This window comes from Fusarium subglutinans (genome assembly GCF_013396075.1).
Source record: "Fusarium subglutinans strain NRRL 66333 chromosome Unknown NRRL66333_c0000014, whole genome shotgun sequence".
Taxonomy (NCBI): Eukaryota; Fungi; Ascomycota; class Sordariomycetes; order Hypocreales; family Nectriaceae; genus Fusarium; species Fusarium subglutinans.
Window position 1 is genome coordinate 176,689 of NW_023502077.1, and position 21,571 is coordinate 198,259.

At 49.3% G+C, this 21,571-nt stretch overlaps 9 protein-coding genes across 9 annotated transcripts; 3 read left to right on the forward strand and 6 right to left on the reverse strand.

The window, feature by feature from the left end:
* Positions 1-81: 81 nt before the first annotated feature.
* On the forward strand, positions 82-1,803 carry FSUBG_1781 (uncharacterized protein; the record flags this gene model as incomplete). The annotated part of the gene is made up of 3 exons (XM_036679485.1): positions 82-1,311; positions 1,532-1,612; positions 1,663-1,803. 3 exons carry the CDS (start codon positions 82-84, stop codon positions 1,801-1,803), a joined length of 1,452 nt encoding a protein of 483 aa, XP_036542698.1.
* Positions 1,804-2,237: 434 nt separating this feature from the next.
* Positions 2,238-3,173, reverse strand: FSUBG_1782 (pyridoxine biosynthesis PDX1; the record flags this gene model as incomplete). Its single annotated transcript, XM_036679486.1, has 1 exon — positions 2,238-3,173. The coding sequence occupies one exon, from the start codon at positions 3,171-3,173 to the stop codon at positions 2,238-2,240; it is 936 nt and encodes a 311-aa protein (XP_036542699.1).
* A 1,128-nt stretch (positions 3,174-4,301) lies between these two features.
* FSUBG_1783 (glutamine amidotransferase) lies at positions 4,302-5,066 on the forward strand (the record flags this gene model as incomplete). The annotated part of the gene is made up of 2 exons (XM_036679487.1): positions 4,302-4,555; positions 4,604-5,066. 2 exons carry the CDS (start codon positions 4,302-4,304, stop codon positions 5,064-5,066), a joined length of 717 nt encoding a protein of 238 aa, XP_036542700.1.
* An 84-nt stretch (positions 5,067-5,150) lies between these two features.
* Positions 5,151-7,169, reverse strand: FSUBG_1784 (ankyrin protein; the record flags this gene model as incomplete). The annotated part of the gene is made up of 2 exons (XM_036679488.1): positions 5,151-6,711; positions 6,766-7,169. The coding sequence occupies 2 exons, from the start codon at positions 7,167-7,169 to the stop codon at positions 5,151-5,153; spliced, it is 1,965 nt and encodes a 654-aa protein (XP_036542701.1).
* A 561-nt stretch (positions 7,170-7,730) lies between these two features.
* On the reverse strand, positions 7,731-8,060 carry FSUBG_1785 (uncharacterized protein; the record flags this gene model as incomplete). The annotated part of the gene is made up of 2 exons (XM_036679489.1): positions 7,731-7,863; positions 7,912-8,060. The coding sequence occupies 2 exons, from the start codon at positions 8,058-8,060 to the stop codon at positions 7,731-7,733; spliced, it is 282 nt and encodes a 93-aa protein (XP_036542702.1).
* A 1,025-nt stretch (positions 8,061-9,085) lies between these two features.
* FSUBG_1786 (nuclear distribution PAC1) lies at positions 9,086-10,587 on the reverse strand (the record flags this gene model as incomplete). Its single annotated transcript, XM_036679490.1, has 3 exons — positions 9,086-10,267; positions 10,327-10,495; positions 10,550-10,587. 3 exons carry the CDS (start codon positions 10,585-10,587, stop codon positions 9,086-9,088), a joined length of 1,389 nt encoding a protein of 462 aa, XP_036542703.1.
* A 1,809-nt stretch (positions 10,588-12,396) lies between these two features.
* On the reverse strand, positions 12,397-13,649 carry FSUBG_1787 (uncharacterized protein; the record flags this gene model as incomplete). The annotated part of the gene is made up of 2 exons (XM_036679491.1): positions 12,397-13,391; positions 13,463-13,649. 2 exons carry the CDS (start codon positions 13,647-13,649, stop codon positions 12,397-12,399), a joined length of 1,182 nt encoding a protein of 393 aa, XP_036542704.1.
* A 1,256-nt stretch (positions 13,650-14,905) lies between these two features.
* On the forward strand, positions 14,906-15,961 carry FSUBG_1788 (microsomal epoxide hydrolase; the record flags this gene model as incomplete). The annotated part of the gene is made up of 3 exons (XM_036679492.1): positions 14,906-15,271; positions 15,370-15,723; positions 15,788-15,961. 3 exons carry the CDS (start codon positions 14,906-14,908, stop codon positions 15,959-15,961), a joined length of 894 nt encoding a protein of 297 aa, XP_036542705.1.
* Positions 15,962-20,105: 4,144 nt separating this feature from the next.
* FSUBG_1790 (uncharacterized protein) lies at positions 20,106-21,131 on the reverse strand (the record flags this gene model as incomplete). The annotated part of the gene is made up of 1 exon (XM_036679494.1): positions 20,106-21,131. The coding sequence occupies one exon, from the start codon at positions 21,129-21,131 to the stop codon at positions 20,106-20,108; it is 1,026 nt and encodes a 341-aa protein (XP_036542706.1).
* Positions 21,132-21,571: the final 440 nt, after the last annotated feature.

Genomic DNA, 21,571 nt, shown 5'->3' on the forward strand with positions numbered 1-21,571 from the left:
CACCCCACTCAACCTTCACTTCAACCACCACCCAGTACTTCCGTCCCCTCCTCACTCATTCACTCGTTTTGACCGCCCAATATGGCAGACATGTCTTACGAAGACACTCAACATCTCCTTGATTCTATTGCCAGCACGAACTTCGACCAGCGTCTTAATGACCACATGGATGGTACTGAGGAAGTTGACGAAGATACCAAGGTTGATATGTTCACGAGTCTCAACAATTCCGCCTTCCAGAACCCTCAGGCCCAATATGGAATCGACGACGAAGCTCTCCTAACATCTAATCCTTTTGAAAAGGAGTTCATGGAGGCATACCAGGCAGAAAATGCTCGGACTCAGACTTCTTCAGGGTCCGATGCACAGTTGAGTGGGCCTAACAATAATGGCAGTACTATCGCCGACGATGATAGTCAAGTTCCTGTCTCTTCTGCTGTCACACCTGCGACTCAGTTCTCTTCACCTATGAATCCTGAGGACTACTTGCCAGAGTCATTCCAGACACAGCCATATCCGCCACTTAATAATCAGCCTCAGTCTTACCCTATCCCGATGGGTCAGTCGTTCTATGACCAGCCGGCCCTTCAGCAAATGCAGCCTTTTCCCGTACGACAACCCGCTGGTCTTGGCGGACGTCAGATTAGACGAACCCGATACCCCCAGCAGCAACTCTTCTTCTCTATGAACAGTCAGCTTCATCAACCTCTCCCGGGGCCAGTGTCTCACCCAGCCTTCCAAGTCTCGCAACCTCACAATCCCCTCTCTCAAGCACCACCTCACAAAGGCCCTGCCCCCAACGAACCAATCCGTCACAAGATCCCAACCAACCCAGCCAACATCAACCCTCACACTTTAGAGCAGCAGTCACTCCTCTCAGAGCTGCAGCACTTCACCCACGAGTACCAGGGCTACATCACGAACCCAGTCCAAGCTCGCCAAATAGGCAATCTCTTCCTCTCCCTCGCACACCATGAAGTAACGGTCACACCGCCAGACATGGATCCCACATTCCCTCGAACCAACGAAGCGTATCGCGCCCGTGTGCAGGAACTCTTCATGGCTATCGTGGACTGGTCGAATCCGAGGGGATGGCGAACGAAGATGGGGTCGAAGCTTGCTGTGCAGTGGGTTGAAGAGGTCACGGCCTATCGAAAGAGTGTTGGACTTTCTGTTGAGCCGTCTGATATGCTTGATCACCAAATCGAACCTCCTATTGATAGGATGCCTCCTGTGAATGAGCAGTGGAAGAATGTTGTTCACCGTCAGTTGTCCAACATTGAGATTGAGATTCTTAGCTCCAAGATTCTCGTAAGTCTGCCTTTTATAGCTACATAAGCTTTGCTAACCACAGTCATAGGACTCAGCCATGTTGTCGCAGCAGGATAGGAACTATGTTCCACTCTGGAGCAATGCCGAGTGTCAGTGGGAGCAGTTCGCTAGTTTTGGAGAGCGTTAGGAACGCCTCGTGAACGCTTTTCGAGTGAGCTAACCCCCTTTTCACTTATCAACAAAGAACTAACTTGACTAGGACAACAAGGTTTTGATTCACTCAGCTCTACGCTCATCTTGGCTCTCCCGAATCACCAACTCTCCAGTTGCCGAGCTTGTCGTAAGTACATAACCATGGTTTTATGATGTCAGTACTAATGTGAGACGCAGCGCAAAGAGAATAACAAGGCTGGCAATGACAAGAAGCGAAATGCTGCCAGCCGTCTGAGTGGCAAGGGTGGCAAGAGACCTCAGAATGAAGAGAGTGAAGATGAAGAAGTGGGCAGAAAGACGAAGAAGAAGCGGCACTGATCTTTCGATTTGATCGGCAATATGGTTCTTTTTTGCCTATATAGGATGACTATATCGGGTATTTTGGGGTATTTTCAGGTGCGATTTTCGAAATGGTGGCATTTTGGCATCGTTGGATGGCATTATATACGAAGCACCTTGGGGTTCGACTGAGACAGCATAGACCAGACGATCATAGGGATAGACAAGAACGGTTTGTTGGCATACCTCGGAATAGGGACAACAACTGGAAATAATACACGGGTACTCATTACAGCAGAGAAGAATGGGAGAAATTTGTTATCAGTTAGTTATGGTGTTGCAACACCCGCTTATATCGTCCATGCATATCTAGCCGAGTTGATCTTCTCAACTGTCCTCATTTTTCCTTGACCTATTCTTTTTCATGATGAATCCCCATCAACGCCAAAAACAAAACACTTCTTTTACACAGCCTACCATCCTCGTCCAGCAAGCTTCTCCTCAGGCTTCATGCTATCGCAGTTGATTCCCACCATAGCCTCGCCAAGCCCCGTGCTAGTCTCAGCCAGCACCTTGGCATCCTTGTAGTGTGTAGTCGCACGCACGATAGCCTTGGCCCGCTTCGCAGGGTCGCCCGACTTGAAAATACCGCTGCCGACAAAGACACCGTCGCAGCCGAGCTGCATCATGAGCGCAGCGTCAGCGGGCGTGGCGACACCGCCGGCGGCGAAGTTGACGACGGGCAGACGGCCTAGCTCCGCGGTCTGGCGGAGGAGATCGGCGTCGACTTCGAGCTCGCGGGCGAGTTCGCGGATGCGGATGATACCGCCCTCGGCGAGCGCGGCCTTGGCTTGTGCGATCTGCTTGTTGACCGTCTTCATGTGTCGCACGGCCTCGACGACATCGCCGGTGCCAGCCTCGCCCTTTGTTCGGATCATAGCAGCGCCCTCTGCGATTCTTCGCAGCGCCTCACCGAGGTTTCTGCACCCGCAGACAAAAGGAACCCCGAAAGTGCTCTTCTCGACGTGGCTCTCGTCGTCTGCGGGGGTGAGGACCTCAGATTCGTCGATGTAGTCGACGCCAAGGGCCTCGAGAATCTGGCACTCGACAAAGTGGCCGATGCGGGCCTTTGCCATGACGGGGATGGTGACGGCTTCTTGGATCTGCTTGATCATGGCGGGGTCTGACATGCGGGCTACGCCGCCGTCTTTGCGGATGTCGGCGGGGACTCGCTCGAGGGCCATGACGGCGCAGGCACCGGCTTCTTCGGCGATGCGGGCCTGCTCAGCGTTTGTGACGTCCATGATGACGCCGCCCTTGAGCATCTGGGCGAGGCCGGCCTTGACGGTGAAGGAGGACTTGGCCTCGCCGTTGGAGGCGGCACCAGTGTTGGAGGAGTCGTTGGTCATGGTGAAGATGTGATGTGAGGGAGTAGGTAGTGAAAGATAAAAGGTAGTGGGGGTATGAGGGTATGGTTTGAGTTGGAGAGTTGGAGTGAAAAGAGAGGGGAACAGGTAATTATAAGTTTTTCCGCTCTCTTATGCAGGACAGACTTAATGGCTAGAAAGGGTATTACTCAAAGAAGAAGTTAACAAGAACAAATAGGTAGAGTTTCTCCTAGTCTGACTGTTAGGTAACTAGCTGTATGTACCTCCGGCCCTCCCTCCGCCTCCGCCTCCGCACCCGGTATACGGCGCCGTGAGTGCGGAGTCAAAAAAGGGTCCAGCTAATAAATGACACCAATTTACTGCAGCCGCGGCCTCCGAATATGCAAGTCTAATGCGCCATAGCCACTGTGAGGACCCTAAAACCCACCGGCATCGAGCTCCGGCCCATCTTTAAGCGCGCCCTACAGCGAGCGACAGTAATTGGATGATTCATTGACATGTGCCGATGTTTAGAGGCGGCAATTGTCGGGAAGACGAGGCTCAAAAGGGTGCAGGTGAGGAGTATCCAAAGAGGGGGATATGCTGCATATGCATGCATACATGCCTGCATTGTTCTAGATTTCTTGTGATATCATGGATGGAATCATTTGGTAGATTGTAGATAATGTCTCATCTCATCTCACTCGCTCATCTCTTATCTTGCATGACATGAGTTCGCCACGATAAGCCATCTTCTCTCTCCTCCATTGTCCACGCGTATTATCTGCTCTCTCAACCCTTCGAGACATGCTAGACATGACCTCTAGTAAGTAACTGACTCAATATACTTAGTTCAATCACCTCCTCAACTCTTAATTCTTAGCCCGGAGAACAATCGGGGCAGCCCGGAGGTACATCTCGCCCTAGCGGCTCCGTCATGCATGCAGCCTTCATGCGCTCTAATGCACGTCTTTATCCCTTTTGGGTCACTCCGGTACCCATCACCAGAATCTGGGGAACCATTTACTATCTTGTGTGTCACTTGCGAGTGACTAAGTTTTTTTGCCTTCGGTGAAAGGCTCCGAGTTTAAACTGTCCGTTATCGCTGCTTGTTCTTTATCATCTTACAAACCTCTGGCAAATCATTGTTGTTGAGATCTCCAAGTCAAAATGATCAGTCTTACGGTCGGTGTCTTGGCCCTTCAGGGTGGCTTTGCTGAGCATATCGATCTTGTGCGAAAGGCAGCAGAGTACCTTTCTTCTGCAGAAGGTGTTTCCAAGACGAAATTTCACTGTATTGAAGTTCGCACGAAAGAAGAGCTTGATCAGTGTAATGCTCTTATTATTCCTGGTGGCGAGAGCACGACAATCTCTTTTGTCGCAGCTCAATCTGGTCTGCTTGAGCCATTGAGAGATTTCGTCAAGTAAGCAGCCCCATCTACTAAGATGATCCAAATACTAATATAAATCAGAGTACACAAGAGGCCAGTCTGGGGAACCTGTGCAGGTCTGATCCTCCTCTCAGACGAAGCAAATGCCACCAAGAAAGGTGGTCAAGAACTCATCGGTGGTCTCGCAGTCCGCGTTCACCGCAACCACTTTGGACGTCAAATGGAGAGTTTCGAGTCAGGAATGAATCTCCCCTTCTTAAACGACAACAAATCCTTCCCTGGTGTCTTCATCCGCGCACCCGTCGTGGAAGAAGTCATCGGCTCGTCTGACGATGGACGACCACCAGTTGAAGTCCTGGCCAAGTTGCCAGGTCGAGTAGATAAGATGAAGTCCGGCGTATCACAAGCCAATACCAAGGACGATTCAGGGGACATTGTAGCTGTTAGACAGGGTAACGTGCTAGGAACAAGCTTTCACCCTGAGTTGACAAAGGATGAGAGGATACATGTGTGGTGGTTGAAGGAGATTCTCAACCAGCAATAAAGACAGCGACATAGACGGCGTTTTGGGAAAATAGAAATATTAATTATTATTCAGGGGTATCAACCGCTTATTTACTTCTGTTTCTTATACTTTGCCCATAGCTGCATCATATCCAGGCGGAGGCGGTGAATGCGCTCGAGCTGGTCCTCTCTGTGAAGAAGACCCAAAGCCCAATATCTGCAGAATCTCAAGATCGCCCATCGACTGCGCCAGCTCCGCCGGTGAAATACACCCTCCAACACTCATATCCGCTCCATGTGCTTTCAGAACCCTTATCAGCTCCGTATCCCTCCTCGAAATAGCCTGCATCAACGGGGTTCTGCCCTTCTTATCCGCCGCATTAGCATCAGCGCCAGCTTCGAGAAGAAGCTTGGCCTGGTCCCTCTTCCCGTTATCAATAGCATAGAGCAAGAGTGTCTCGCCGCTGCTCATCTTCTTCTTGGTGTTTGATCCAGCTGCGAGCATCATTCTCACTAGGTCTGTGCTGCCTGTCTCCATGGCGAAGCATATCGCTGCGACGCCCCAGGTTCCGTCTAATACGTTTGGTGAAGCGCCGTGGTCGAGAAGCATTCTCACGGCTCGAACTTTGTCGTTCTGTGAAAGCTTGCTGTCGCGCAGGGCGATGACGAGAATCGGGTGGCCGACGAGATCCTTTGCGCTGGCATTGGCGCCATGTTTGAGAAGAAGTTCTGCCATGTCTAGTTTTCTCTTTGCAACAGCGTCTGCGAGCACAGATAATCCGCTCAGGTTCTTTGAGCTTGCATTTGTTCCACTTTCAAGAAGCAGCTTCATCATATCCATACGGTCCTGGCTCGCTGCAATAGACAATAGCGAATTACCCGAGAGATCGCTAGTGTCTGGATTCGCGCCATGTTGAAGCAGCATTCTAACAAGCTCCAAGTTACCCTTCTTGACAGCCTGTGCGAGAACCGGTCGTCCAGAGGTGTTGGTCGTGTTTGGCTTGGCCCCGTTGTCCAAGAGAAGCTGAATACCCTCTAGATTCTCACTGTTGCATACATCGACAAAGTATGATTGTCCAGACCAACTGGCAGCGTTGACGTTCCACGTGCCCTGGTCGATGAGCATCTTTGCAACGCCAATGCTTCCAACTGATGCGGCCAGGAAGACGGGTGGAATCTTCATGTCTTTGCCATTGGTGTCGGCACCAGAACCGATGAGGAACCGCACGGCGTCTTCTTGGTTGGCCAGGATGGCACAGCCTAGGGGTAAGTTGCCTTCTCCGTTTCGGCCATTGATGTTGGCTCCTTGTGCGAGTAGACCGCTCATTTGCTGAACATCCCCGCGAAGGGCAGCTTGACAAAGGGCAGTGGACAAAGGATCGGGCTTCGGCCAGAGACCAGCTGTCATGGCCTTGAACGAGTTTGTCAATGAAGATAGACCTTTGGCAAACCCAGAAGATCCGCTCGGCGACTGAGCTGAACAAGGTTGTGCTGGTTCATAAGGCGGGGGCTCGATATCGCCAGGAAGAGGTCCTTTACTACTCGAGGCATAAGAGTCGTTCTGCGATCCAGTGAAAAGAATATCCTTGGTCTGCGAAGCTTTTTGACAGGCTCTGTTAACATGATCCAAGATCTCTCTTCCACTCTTGGTATCGAGAGCAGAATCTTGATCATCTCGAACTTTGCTAGCACATTATAAATAAACGTTCACACCACACAGCGAGATGAGCACCACTTACATCGACAGCACTTTTGCGAAAAACGCAAAGAGCCGAGAAAACGCAACAACAGCATCACTATAAACCACCAAAAACACCTCATCCATCAACGGCAGCGTCTCGGCCTGCAGTCTCATAATCTGCTTGTTCAACACAGTCGCGACAACATCGCACGATCCCAGACTCTGACTTATCGTCGTCTGCAAGCGACCCGAGATGGCACTGGCGCTATTCAGCGCAGTCTCGAGCACTCCCACATGCTGATGAAGCTGATACAGCCTCGTCGCGAACGAGGACAATCGCTCGTCGGGGACTTGAAGCGCAGTGTTCAATTCATTGAGCTCTTCGGCGCTGGATAAGACGCGGTGAGAGATACTCGAGCCGAGCGAGGTGAGTGAAATAACCGAGAAGCCGTCTCCGTCCATTGTATGTGGGGAAAGGCAACTAGAAGGGGTCGTTAGGTTGAAGTGGGGGATTGTCAGATCGACTGAGGACGAGCTTCAGCTATATAGCCATGGAAATACTGCCTACTATTCCCAGCAGTAGGTAGGGCTGATAGCGGGAGACAAAAAAACGCCTAAGAAGGCTGAACAGTGATTCAAATGCGCGTCGTGTGCTGATTACGCGGTCTGTCGACTGCGACACGCACGTGTATATCACATCACAGACGAATAGAGGCATAGCTTTGGCTTGGCTGCCTCTTTTGAGGCTGTAAACTAGATCCTACAGCGAACTTGACAGGGATATAGGCTCTGCGGTGATAGGTGCGGAGATGCCGTAACATGACGACCTGCCTCATTGATTTTGGTAGATAATGCAGTTAGAGCAGCCTGTAAATGTAATAGGATCTGCTTATTATTGACGGCCTATTTTCTTATTCCTCTCAAAGTCAATCATCGCTTACGCCATCGATCATTATACCCTGCATATCCACGTTGCTAACCCCAGACTCTCTCGTATCTCGTATTCTCTCTCTCTCTCTCTCTTTATTTAGGGCTCATGGGCTTTGACTTAACACCCTCGATAGGTTGTTCCTTTGCTTTTTCGGGTCGCGACATAAGGAAGAAGAATCCTGCACCGATTGCAAGACCGACACCTCCAAACATGACGATGTGCGAGCTATTCATCATCAGCCACATCTTCAACTCTACCGCAGCACAAACTCACTTGTCACCCTTGCTCATGGGCTTATCTGAAGATTTCGGTCCAATGGGTTCCTTCTCGTTATGTTGAAGTAATCTCGTTGTGCGGAAACCTCGCTGGATGGGAAGAGAGGGCCTCAAGGCCATTGAAGATCGAGCAATGCGTGCAGACATATTGAAGATGTGTTGTTGAAGATGGATTCTTTCTTGTTCCACAGAGGTTGACAAGGTGAGGTTGGGTATGACAGAGCATCTACCTAGGGAAGTATGGATGTTGGCCTTATTATGAACAAGTACATACAAATTATTGATGACGTTCTAATCGACATGTTTGGCCGCCAAATGTGAATCAACAGTGGGACTCTATGATCGTGGCGTCATTGATGCGTACCTGCAATCGACCACTTTCATCATTTCTGCAGAATCATTAGGACATTTCCACTACGAGGCGCACTAATTAAGGAGTGAGACGTTAGATCAGTGTCGATTTGTGTAAGAAAAGAAGTGGCTGAACCAAAAGGCGAATTCAACATTACTCACCTGAAGCAGACTCTATCAGATCATACCAAATGCCCCTCTATATACTCAACAGCTCTGACTTGCTCAATCACATCACATAGCTATTCGTACAGATTCTCAACTCGCTCAATGATTAAAATAAATACGTAAAATTTCCGTTCTATGATGCCCCTAACGTCTATGCCTGCTTTTTTCCCAAAGTTTTCCCTCCCAACCCCCTTCCATCCCTCCCTCCCTCACTCACTCATCCTCCCTCCACTGCAAACAGCAAATCGTCAGATCAACTGTCCGTACCTAATATCGCTTGGGTATCAAACATTATTCGTAAAATCCCCATGCACCAGACGCATTTTGACGGGTGGGACCATCGGTAGAAAGGAGGCTTTGTCTTGGTTTGTTGTTTTGTTATAAAATATGCTTATGATTTGATAGATGGGAGTGCTGGTTCCTGGCGAAAAAAGAAATACGCCTTTTCTGAACCCATTGAAAAAAAGGGTCGAGACGGGTTGGGATGGGATGTTTTCCGGCCGTTCGATAGAAGGGAATCTCTTGTTGGGGGCTGAGGCATGTCGTGGGCGACTTGCATCAGCATCGCGCTCTTTGGCACGTCGCTGGTCCATGGGGTCATAGTGAGCAGCTTCCTCTAGTTTATGTCCAATACTCAGATCTGCTGTATCCAACTACCGCGAAAAGATTCGAAGAGACATATCTACACTTCCTGTAGCAATGACACAGCGGATCTGCACGTCTTGAGGTGCTGCCGCCGCTTTCTTGGGAGTGCCCACATCACCATTGGCCTCCTCAGTCGGACCCTTGTCCTTGATAATAGGTGGCGCCCATCTCAGACTTGTAATGAAATGTTCGTGCGCTCCTTCAACAGTCTTGACGCACTTTCCTTCTTGGCTCAGATCCCAGCATCGAATCGTCTTGTCGTCGGATACGGAGAGAAGGAATTTGCCGCTTGGATGGAACACGAGACCTCGAACCCAGTTGTCATGACCTACCAGGGTCTTGATACAGGTTCCTCGGCCATCCCACAGCTTAATCGTCTTGTCTCTGCCACCGGTCGCCATAAACTCCGCCGTGCTGCTTGCTGGAGGCGCTTTCTTTACGCCGGCTAGGGTAGCTAAGTGCGAGTACGCTGCTGGTGGCGCAAAGGTACAGCATTCGACGAAATGCTCGTGGCCAATCATGACGAGCTTGGCTTCGGGATTTGGCACTGAAATATCCCAGAGTCTCACTGTTCGATCATTACCAGTCGATAGTAGGTATTTTCCATCCAACGACGGAGCAACATCACGAATCCAGTCGGCATGTCCTCTTATCGTCTTGACGCAATATCCTGTCGTAACATCCCATATCCTCACTGTAACATCTCGACTAGCGCTCGCGAGCAGATTTCCCGATAACGGCGCCCCAGGAGCTCCAGAGGGTATAAATCGGACTGCGCTCACACTATGGTCGTGACCGGGTAGTGTGCGAATATTTTGATACTCGTTCGACGGATCCCATAGCTTGATGGTTAAATCGGAACTGCAAGACGCAAGCAGCGTATGACCTTTCGGACCGCCATAGTCGAGATCGAGAACTGCTTTGGTGTGGCCTTTCACCGTCCTTTCGAGCTCGCCAAATTCCCAATCCCAGATCTTGATAGTGGCATCTTCATCTCCGGATGCGATAGACGAAAAGATCGGGTGAAAGGCGACGCAGTTGATGGGTGTTCGATGCGATTGAAGGACGTGTCGTGGAGGACCGGCTGGGAGCCAAGAAGATGGATCTCCTCGTCGGTTAGAGAGAGATGTCGGTGTAGCGCTATTAAGTTCTGTCTGAAGGGCGTTGTTCTGTGCTTCTAGATCCATGATCTGCGGATCGCTCCATTAGCAAAGCTACTAACGTACGATACGCGCATCTGCTACCGTACCTTTTTTTGTAACCGCACGACACTGGTCCATTTCTTCTCCAGCAGCGTCTCGTATTTCTTCGCGGTAGCCGTGTCGAAAGCGTCCTCTCCAAGACTGAGCTCCGTCCTCATGGCATTGGCGCTTTCTTGCAGGTTATTTGCGGCGAGGTAGGCGATGATGGATTTATGCCTGCAGCAGTGTCAGATGGGCAAATCAAAGCTCCAGAAGCTCCCCTGTACGAACAGCTCCTCTGCCTGCCGGCTCGTCAACGTCCGGCTCATGATGGCGGTTTTGTATCGCTCCGCTCAGGAGAGCACTAGGGGTCCCAAGATCTGTGTGTCTACTGAATTTCCAAGAGTTGAGTTTGTTTATCGTTGGTTGTTGGGGGGGAAAAGGAGTAATGCGAGATCGGGTTTCGTGGAGAAAACGGCGGGGGAGGGGCGGCAGGAAGTTTTGGTGGGAGCTTCGCTTCGTTCGTTTCGTGACGTGTCTGTGGAGGATGCGCTGAAGAAAGAGATGATTGCTGTGGAATTGTTGACCAATGGGGCGCTTGATTGGGGGTTGCTTGAAGGCGGTAAGACGCAGGGGAACAAAGGAAATATCAACAGCTAAACCGGCTTCATTGAAATGCGCTGCGCAGAGTAACACGGTCTCGCCAGGGGCATCAACATCGATATCCAAAGAGCGGTGCAGCTAGCCTGAGATGAGCCGCTGCCCAAGATCACGTGGAGATAAGATGGTCCTACCCTATATCGCTGGATTGACAATTCCAAGATGTGTAACTTATCCCGGTATGGAATAGATGTTTCAAGAGGAAGACGATAAAACTTGTGATCTCAATCTTGAATTATAAGAGCATTCATATAATTTGGCCAAACTTAAATCATGCTTTTCAAATACGCTTGTACCCTCCAATGTGGATGCTGAGGAAGGCCCGTTCTACGTAGCGAGGTCAATTTAAGCATTAGGTCTGTGTTTGTGAAAACGGTGTGTCAATTACAAGTTTCTACTGAAAAACAACCACTAAGAATAACATGAATATGTTTTGCTGTGTTTTCATATGTATAGGCCAACTTGACCCTCAGCTGTGACACAACTCTCAGAGCATTCCCTTCAATGCAACAACCACAGGATCAAGATTCAGCGCTGTTTCTGACTCTCTGCTGTGACAACCGTAAAGTAGCGTGGTCGTAGGGAACAAAGATATGTAGCTGATATGAAATGGCTAAATGAGAGGAATTGTCCGTCGAATTACTAGATATTATTCCAGGCTTCCGGCCGTTTCCAAATATTTTCTTATTCTTTGGTGATGTTTCATAGTCAACATTTCAGACCGATGGCCCGAAACCATGTAGGACTGCAAGTCGCAGGCATATATAAATCTAACGTCGTTGAAATATACACGAAAAGCTCCATCCATGAAGTGAATCGTTGCTCCCCTGTTCCCTGAAAAACACAGGCATGAGTCCCTATTCCGTGGATGCACCCTATTCCCGGGTGGATATAGGTTACATCCATCCATCAAGACATCGGAACTCGCTAAATGTTCCTCCCACATGGCATCCACGATTGAGCGAAGCATTGTTCGACGCTTAGGCCAAGTAAGGCCTCTAGTTCTCCGAGTTGGATCTTCTGGGGAGTGTGCCAAGCGGATAATCCCCATCTAAAGCGCGTATCCATCCACCAGATGAAACATCACGATGAGTTCATGGTGATGTCGAAGACTGCCCTGAGTTAAGTGGGAATAAAGAGGCTGAAACCTTTGCGGAAATGGTCGGCTATGTGAGTGATGAGGAATGTTGTCGTGGAACCGCATGTTTGATGGCCGGATTTAGCTCGACAGGGACGATAATTTCTGTGATGGTTCAAAGTTAATAGTTATTTCGGCTGGAGAAACAGGAGATCTTCTTCCGGATAGCATAACAAGCTCTAGATGTAAGGTTGAAGGAAGTGACATTATCTCAAAAGAAGGACTTGTTTATTGGGTATTAGATCTTATCAAAATACAAACGCCTCTAACATTACCGCCTGCTTTTAGTATCTAGTTTAAACAACAATGGAATAACTTCCGTTGACACTGACTCGTTCGATTATGGTGATCGTGTAGTCGTTTGCTGGAACTCTCTGTGCACTCTGATGCCCTGCAATATCTCCTCACTGCTCGAGTTCCCACCGTCGATCTTGGCGTTGTATGTCGTAGTAGTGAGCTCAAAGCCCTCAACGTCAGGCCTTAGTTTCGTGTTAACTGGTACTGATGTCTCTGTGAATTTCGTCCCCTTGATCAAATCGGTTGAGTCGTTGTCGTCGGGCAGTCTGTAAAACGCATTTGTCGATGCAGAGCCGTTGGAACTCCTGCCAGCGCCGGTATTCTCGTGGGACTTGAGGCCCTTTGTTGACTTGTCGCCTGATGGTCTGACGTTACTGCGGACTGTTGATGCGAAGCTACTGAGGCCAGTGAATTTTGCGACGAGTCGGAGAACTGGCAGCATTGTTGGGAGATTCGCTGAGACGATACCGGCTGACATTTCAATCTCGGTCCATCCTACTGTAGGGGCGAGAGTGTAGCTTGGATCAGTGCTGGTGTAGGTGAAGAGAACGCTGGTTCGATAGGCCGAGGCGAAGACGACGAAGGATCCGATGGCAAAGGCAGCTGTGAGACCAAGCTTTTCAGACTTGCCGAGCTGAAGTTTCCAGATAGGAGGTAGTGGTAGACACAAGATAACAATATCGGTGAAAATAGTCGAAGCGGCATTGGCGATCCATGTTCCGACTTGGTTGATACATCGACCGGGAAGATCGGGATACCAGAGTTTGGCAACTGGGATGCAGATGAAGATGAAAAGAAAGGTAATGGTGATGACCCAAGTAAAGACGAAGGATCCAACGAGCCATGCCATCTTCTTGAAGTAGGGAACGCGGAAGATTCGGTAGTACATGAGCAAAAGACTCAGCTTCGTCCAGCCAAGGTTCCAAGCATAGAGAACTTCAGCGACAACTAGCCATTTGGCCATCATGACTATTTTTGAGGGTTGGACTTTATCTGCGTGGATGCCCATTCCGTTGGCGTGCATGGCGAAGATGAATCCTACAACGACCAAGTTCCATGACTGAACTGTTAGACTCGGGTTGTATCTAGTATACGGTGAGTGAGTGTACCTACCATCGAGAATAGAATAACATAGTCATCCCACCAAAGCTTCTGTGCCTTCAAGTGCCGACTATACAACCGAAGACCACAAGAAACCAACGCCAAAACAGTCATAGAAACAACGACTTCGACGGTCCATGGTTGAATATTGTGCTTGTCGAAGCCAGGAAGGCCTGGGAGCTGAGACTCGGCCATGATCGAAAGAATGCTTACAATGAACAGAAAGAGAACAAGAGCTAATGGAATAGAGGAACGGAGTATTTTTTAAAACATAATGTATTGTTCACAGGAGACTGAGTATCAAGGGAGTGGAACCCATGGTCAAAACTCATCTGACAGCTCACATTCCAGCCTAAAAGAAGGATAGAACATGACTTGACTGGAAAAAGCAATGGGACCCAAGGGTCTGGTATCAGTTGGGTAAGGACTCGACGTCTAGGCTAGAACGTGGTTGTGGATTCATTTCCGCACAGCCGGGAAAAGGTCTTCCGCCCTGTCTTCTCATCGGTAGACCTAACCCGGCGATGAAGAAGTAAGGCGAGACACAGACGCTATAGTGAGACATCTATTAATGAGTCCATCATGCTATCTTCAAACTGGTCCAATATCATCTTTTTCATGATACATCTTCATGCAGAGTCATGCTTCAGCTCGGATATAAAACTGACAGGGGTTTATGTAAGTGAGCCGACTGGCCGATCACGCAGTGGCGAGCTTACACGACGTTTTGATAGATATTTGCTCATAGGGTAGTATTCTCCCAGCAGGGGACTGATTCAGGAACACGCACATCTTCTGATGCATCATATGCATAAGAATTTTCTTGTCTTTTGGCTCGGGAATAGTCGTTCCTGCGCCGTGGCGTCGGTGTTTTTAATCCCTGTGCCTGACAGCACTCTAACGTATTCCTCACCAATGAGTTTCAGAATGTGGGGAATGCCTAGGATAAAAAACGTGTGAAACGAAACAATACCTGCATACTATTCCGCACGTCAAAGTAAGGTATGTGATATCTTCAACCAACATGCATTTAGTTGTTGGTGAAAAGTACACAGCAGAATAACCTCTACGGTCCGGCCCGTTCTCTAAACGCTCTCAGTGTCTGATCACGATACGTAGCCTTCTTAGACTCTTTCTCCATGCGGACCTCCCGCCGGTTCCGCTCGAGTCCGGCGCGGAACGGCGCCATCCATCGCACGGAGAAGTATCCCCTTGCGGATTCAGGTCTGGCCACCGACTCAATTCTGCGCATGTCCTAGCCCCCTGATCGTCGCTAGGTACAACACACGTTTCCATCGGTGGGTTGTCATGAGAAGTACATAGCCCAGTTCTCTAGCTCTTCTCCCGGAACCATACCAAGAGTTTACCTTTTCCATTCATCACACCAGGAACAGTTTAACTCATACCAACACTGTGCCGTAACTGATCATCTTTATTTACTTTTTGCAAAAATGGCTGCCAAATCTACTATCAAGGTTCCCCACCTCGGAGGCATCGATGCCGGCTATCGTGTCTCGGGCTCTGGCATCGACTCTAGCAAACCTACCCTTGTGCTCGTCAACTCCATGTGCACCACATCTTCTCTCTTTGAAGCACAGTTCTCTGCTCAGGAACTCACTGACAAGGTCAACCTTCTCGCCATTGAACCCCTCGGCCATGGCGCCACAAGCTCAAAGTCTGAGCACTTCACCTACTGGGACTCAGCCATCATGAACCTCCAGGTCATGGAGGCTCTTGGCGTCGACAAGGCTTTTGCCCTGGGAACAAGTGCTGGCGGCTGGATCGTCGTTCGCATGGCTCTTCTAGCCCCTGAAAAGGTACGCTTCTTCTAGTCCACACTTCGGTAGTGGCCCTTTTCCATATCCGGTTACGTTAAAGCCCCCCTGACTTACACACGCCCGTTCCACCATAACAGATCCTCGGCCTTCTCCCGCTTGGCACGTCCATGGACTACGAGTCCGCCGAGTCTCGCGAGAAAGGCTGCTGGGACCCCAAGACTCAGCTTGGCCCCTTCTACGAGAGCTGGCACAGCACTACGCCCACGCCCGAGTTTGTCGTCGATGACGTTTGGCGCGGTCTCGTTTCGTCGGTAGGCTTCGGAAGCAACCCATCTCCTGAAACGCTCGCGTTCTGGGACGAGACGCTCAAGCAAGTGTATCGCGGAGACGAGGGCCGAAAGAAGCTGCGGATCGCCGTTGTCAACCTCTTTGAGAGGGATGGTCTGCTGCTCCGCTTGCGAGACGTCAAGTGCCCCGTTTACTGGCTTCAGGTGAGTGAAATAGAATAAGCTGGCCTCCACTGAGTTAAGCGGGGACTAATTATTGTGTTATTAGGGCACTGCCGATCCTGTGTTTGGCACGACTGTTCCTAATGAGCATATCAAGCTCTTCACTTCGAGCCCTGAGGCTACGCTTGACTTTGTCGAGGGTGGTGGTCATTACCTGAGCGCTACTAACCCCAAGGAGATTAACGAGGCCATTCTCAAGATGGTGAGCAAGTATGCTTAAGATAAGATAGAATAGAAACATATCTCTTGATGAATTGATATTTGTTGCTATGACCAAGGGTTTCCCCAACATCCTCCACTGTTACTGTCCTCCGGCCTTGACTTGGGCTGTTGGTTCTTTCAACAAAAGCATCCCCGGACACGGGTTTAACAAGTTTCCCGACGAGTATGGGGCCGGGCACTAGGGTTTACCCAACGGGCGGGACGGCGTAGAACTATGAGTTAGTTAGTGGCTCCATCCAATATCGTTCGAGTGCCTGACAAGAGAACGTATGAGGCTGAAGGTTACGAGAAGAATTTTCCGATGGGACCTTGCATTGAGGTCTCTCTGATTTGTCAATGGCTTATTTATGGTTAAAATAGTGACCAAGTCCCGTGAGTAAATGCCATTCGTGTCAATATCGTATGTTCTTATCTGAGTATCCGAGCGTGAGTCTAGATAACAGAGTAACTGCTTATGGTTAAGAAGTTGACCACCGGCCAAGCACGGAAATAACAAAATTTCTCTTTGACGGAGTCAGCGAACCCTGGACTATCAATCGTCGGATAAGAGGCCAAGCGATGTAACTCTTCTTTTGCATCAAAAGGTCCGATGAGCCTCATGTCTTGGTCCATGGTCTATGTATTTTGATAGCTTGCCAGACTAGACGCGCGGATGAGCTTCAAGACTTCCGTTCAGCCTATGAATCTATGCCTGAATGGCCTTGGTTATATGCGAATCCACAGCCTTAATATCACCCACGTACTTTTGCGGAGACTATTGTGAGGTTCCGCGGATGGTTTATTCATTCATATCGGCGATATCGGTACGAGTCAGGTGGCGGGTGGTTGCCGATCAGTGTCAGCCGCTAGCTTTTCATTGTGTGTTGCCACAGCATCATACCTATTTAGTATATAAAATGCTAGCCTCAGGTCGAGGTAGTATTGTGATTGCTCATATTGCGTCTGGCGCTTGTGACTGGTAGAGAACATTGCTTCAACGAGTCAAGAGCCAGTCAATAACAAAGAGAAATGTCATTAGGTATGGGAAAGAAGTAAAGAAGAAGCAAGGATTTGTAAAACCTAAGTTGTCTTCAAACAGCAGATGAACCTCCTTGCTGGCTCTGTTCATGAGTGAATGATATGGTGAGGCGCGTGTTCAGCATCAAAAGATTAAGCTGGCTGGTCAAGGTTGGGGAATATTACAGGTAAGTCACAAGGTGCCAAAAGATCGGCCACAACAAAATTATTCGAACAAAATGACAACCTGGATATCATTAATATGCCCCTTGACATAATGTTACATGATTGTTTCATCATCGATAACACCATTCCAAAATCTAGATGGTTTCCTGCCTCAAGTGATGCCAACAGTTTTCTCCTTGTGCTCATGACGATATCCGAAGAAGATACTCTCCAAATCTCGTCCAGCAAGTTGTCCTTCAGAACCAAATATAGTGACCCCAGATGAAGAAGCCCAGGATACCATCCTGAACAGCTTCAAGGCGAAGGAAGCGGCACCCTCGGCGCTCCAAGTGGCCCACCATTCCAGCCAGAGTTGTGAACTCCCTGGAGCACTCTTCGTTGGGGCAGTGGTAGAGTTCTTGCTGGTGACGAGGAGAGGCCAGGTGCTGGTTCAGGTTCGACAGGCGGCCGAAGAGGTCACCGCAGAAGTAACACTCATACTTTCCTTTGCTAACGTTGAAAGCGAGATCTGTGGTTTGGTACGCTACGGTTTCCTGCCACAAGGCAAGTGTGTTACAGATGTAGCCGTAGGGATCTCGGCCTCTGACCTCCTGGTAGAGAGTGTCACGGTCCAGTGGTGAGTTGGGGCAAGCGCCCACCTCGAGATGGTGCACCATGCCACTGGTAACAAGGCAGTCCTTCGAGCAGAAGGGACACGTTGCCCTTCTCTGTCGATGTAGTCTCCTGGTGTTCGACTGCTACTCTAGTCAGTGTTTGTTTATGCCTAGTTGGCTTGCGGTAATCATGCCTGGTTAGGACAGAAGTGGGTTTGGTGTTCCCACAGATGTCTGCCTCGAGTGAAGCTATCACCACACCTGTGGCACTCCCAGTAAAGTGGAATGTGGCCAGTTGCGTCGCAATGCTGGTTGCGAGCGCGTTCTCCTGCGGGGAACTGCTTCTAGCAGGTTCCGCACGAGTACATCTTCGCGTTGGATAGTTGCTGGGAAAGGTTTCGAGTGTCTTTCGTGAAATTGACGGTAAAAGTTTGCAAGATGATATCGGGCGGACGAGAAAGGATGAGAGTCGAGGGGGGGAGACGAAAGAAATATGCACCGGGCAACGGGTTTACGTGACGGGGAAATTGAGAAAATGCTGGCAAGAATAACTTGGTGGGTTGCCTGAGGGTTATAGAACAGAGCCCTCCCGCTCGATGTTCTCAAGGCTTCAGGTTGCTGTCGGAGTGCGTGTTCAGCAGTGTTCAGTGGTTCCCAGTGCAGTTCAGCAGACGGGAGCCTAAGGCCTAGTCCGTCAAGCTCTCACAGGAAGCTAAGGGGGATATTGGCAGGCTCTGAGCTTAGGTAAAACCGCTGATTAGGAGCCAGATAGGTATTATTACCTAAGGCATACAACTGATACAACATGACATTCTATACCGACCCCAGATCAATGACCAGTGTCTTCCCGTCCACTGCCGATTACCCAACCCAAAGCAGAATACACCAGATACAACATCAACACAAGTACTTCCGTCCCCTCTATGGCAAAGCTATCATCTTATGCGGATCAACTATAGTAGCAATACTCTTCTGCACCTGCTGAAACCTCATTATCTTACAACTCTCGCTCTCAAGGTGATTTATCAGCGCCGCCAACGTCTTGAACTCCTTTCCACAAGACCGCTTCACACAATGATACAAACTCTGCTGATGTCTCGGCGACTCAAGATGCTTCTTCAAGCCAGTACGGGTCATGTGCAGCTTGTGGCATAGATAACACTCGAAGGCTTTGGACCAGGGGTTCCACGCTGCAGTTGGGTTGATGGCGTATGTCTTGTCGCCGTGCCATGCCAACTCTTTGTTCGTGATGAGACTGCGATGGTCGCGGTTCTTGATGTAGCGGTAGAGTTTGTTGCGATCCATGGGGACGCGAGGACATGAACCTCGTTCAAGATGGTGGGATAGACCTGTTGCTGTGTTGCAGGTGGCTCTGCAGAAGGGGCATTTCACTGCTGATACACGATGAAGCTTGGAGTTTAAATGCTAACGCTGTTAAGAATAACTCAATGAACTGCTCGGTATGAACTTACCATCCGGAGGGCATTCGCATTCATAAACTGACGGTTGCAGTCCGCGCAGTGGAAATGTCGTTCAATATCATGCTCCCTAATCTCAGCCTGCGTCACAGCTCTATCGCCGCATAATCGACACTCAGGTGCATTTCGACGCCAATGTTGTTCAAGATTCATGTGCTGACGGCGATCATACTCGTCGTCGAAGCAATCGCTACAGCTATCGCACTCGAATGCTGGTGAGGCGTGGCCTGTTGCTTGGCAATGTTGGTCGCGAGCCTTTCTACCAGCGTAGAAGAGTCTATCGCAGTCTGTGCAGTAGTAGGTCATCTTGAATGCCGTTCGTGGACGTCAGGGAGTTGGTTAGCGGTTGGTGAAAGTTTGAGGGGCTCAGGTCGTTGTAATTTAATCTCGGGTGAGCTAAGTTTCAGGACAGAGTTTTGGTGGTGGCCGTCCAGAACAACAACTGAACCTGTCCTACATGTATAGATTTATGGTTCGCAGTGTTTTGTCGTACATAGCTATAGTCTACCATCTATCATATCTTAGAGACTCACGATAGAAGTCGATATTCGGCAGTGTCAACCATTCGAAAGTCAACAAGACTAAAGTAATCTGGGGATAGTGTCACTCAAGTGGATCCAGGTACAAGACAACCAAGGCTATCACCACTTCACCTGGGCTTCTCCTTCATAAGACGAACAAATGTATTGTTCACATTTACCCCCGAGTTGCTCATAAATCTTCCTCGATGATAGGAAACAATTGAGAGCATTAACCATTATTCGTAAAAAGGACCCTCTCCACCGTGACTGATAAGTGGTATCATCATCAAATCAAAACGATCCTTCCGACTCCATGCTTTCCATAACCCATGAGCAATAATAACAAACCATCAAGTGATACTGCATCTTTAACCCTCAACTACCATCTCATCCACCATCTTCATAAACCTCTCCCGATACTCCTCCGGATCCGCCGTGATGCTCATCGGCCCCTTATGCGCAACCTTGTTGAAGATCTTGACAATCTTGGTCAACGCCCTCGCCTGAAAAGCATGCTTCGCCCAGAAAAAGTCCAGCACAACACAGCGATATGTCCACTTCCCCTCCACGTCATCAACACCCCTTCGCCAGCGTCCAGCATCCGATTCCACACCTGGAACTTCCATGCCCTGAGGATATCGTACTAAAAAGAGAGAGTAGTCCACTGCATTGCGTGAGGCGAGGAGTGCAGTGTCCGCGAAGAGTAGTGATACAAGCTCTTGCTTGGCTTGGTGTGTAACCCGGACTTTGTCGGGGAACTCGTCGACGAGACGATCTATAACGCTGTTTGGCACAAGAGCACCGTCTGCGATGTCACGTTCTGGGAAGAAGTAATCGTTGGGTTTGAGGTCGTACGTCTCCCAATTCTTTCCTTCTTCACCTTTCGGTTTTCCGTAGAGGAGATTCTCCATGACAATATGATGTGTCGGCGCCGCACCAATCATACCACCAATACTCGCCTGCGACGAAACCACCAGATCTGTGATTCTGACGAGTAAACTGTGCGGCTGAAACTTCATGTGCCCGATATAAGGATCCAGCAACTCCTTAACGAAGAAATCATGCTCAAAGCGTCTTGGCAGCGATTTGATGAGGTACTTCTCATTCGCCGTCGTGAAAAACGTAGAACCGCTGTACCCTAGATCACCAATGGGTATGAGCTCAGGATTTTCTTCCCCATCTGTCTGAAACGACTCATGATATTCATCTTCATTAAGCTGCCAGACCTCTTTGCGCAGAGCGAGAAAGTCGATGGAGCGATACCGCTTTAGGAGGAGACGAAAGAGGCGGAAGAAGGCGAGTATTGTTTTGATGATGCCCTTTTTAGACTTGCCGTGGCGTTGGCTTATAGCTTTTGCTATAGAGACTGAGATGCGGGATGAACGGATCTTCATGCCTGCGGTTTTTGGCCGTTGATGAAATGAAGAAGAGTTTGGCCCAATTTTGGGGCTAGAATTTGTGTGTTGTTCGAGAAGCCGTTGGTGGAGGGGTAGTAAGTGAAGATGGTGGTGGAATGAGAGGTTGGGAAATCTGACGTCACTCACTCACTGTATTGTCGATTGAGGATCGAGATCGAGACTCAAGTTCCATGTGCCCTCAACTTGTGCAACACGACGTGTTTTACAAAGACAAAAATAGACAATTTCTCAGTAGAAAAGATATTATTGTATCAGCGCTGTATGTCCTATCCTGTTCATCCCGGTCATTACCGTTCCGTATCTATAATTCTGTGTATCTGTGTATGTTTATAAAAGGAAACCCATCGCTTGCTTTGCGCCAGTCGCTTCAATCCCAATTCCCAGTATAGACAAAGAAAACAATAACTCCAAGAAAT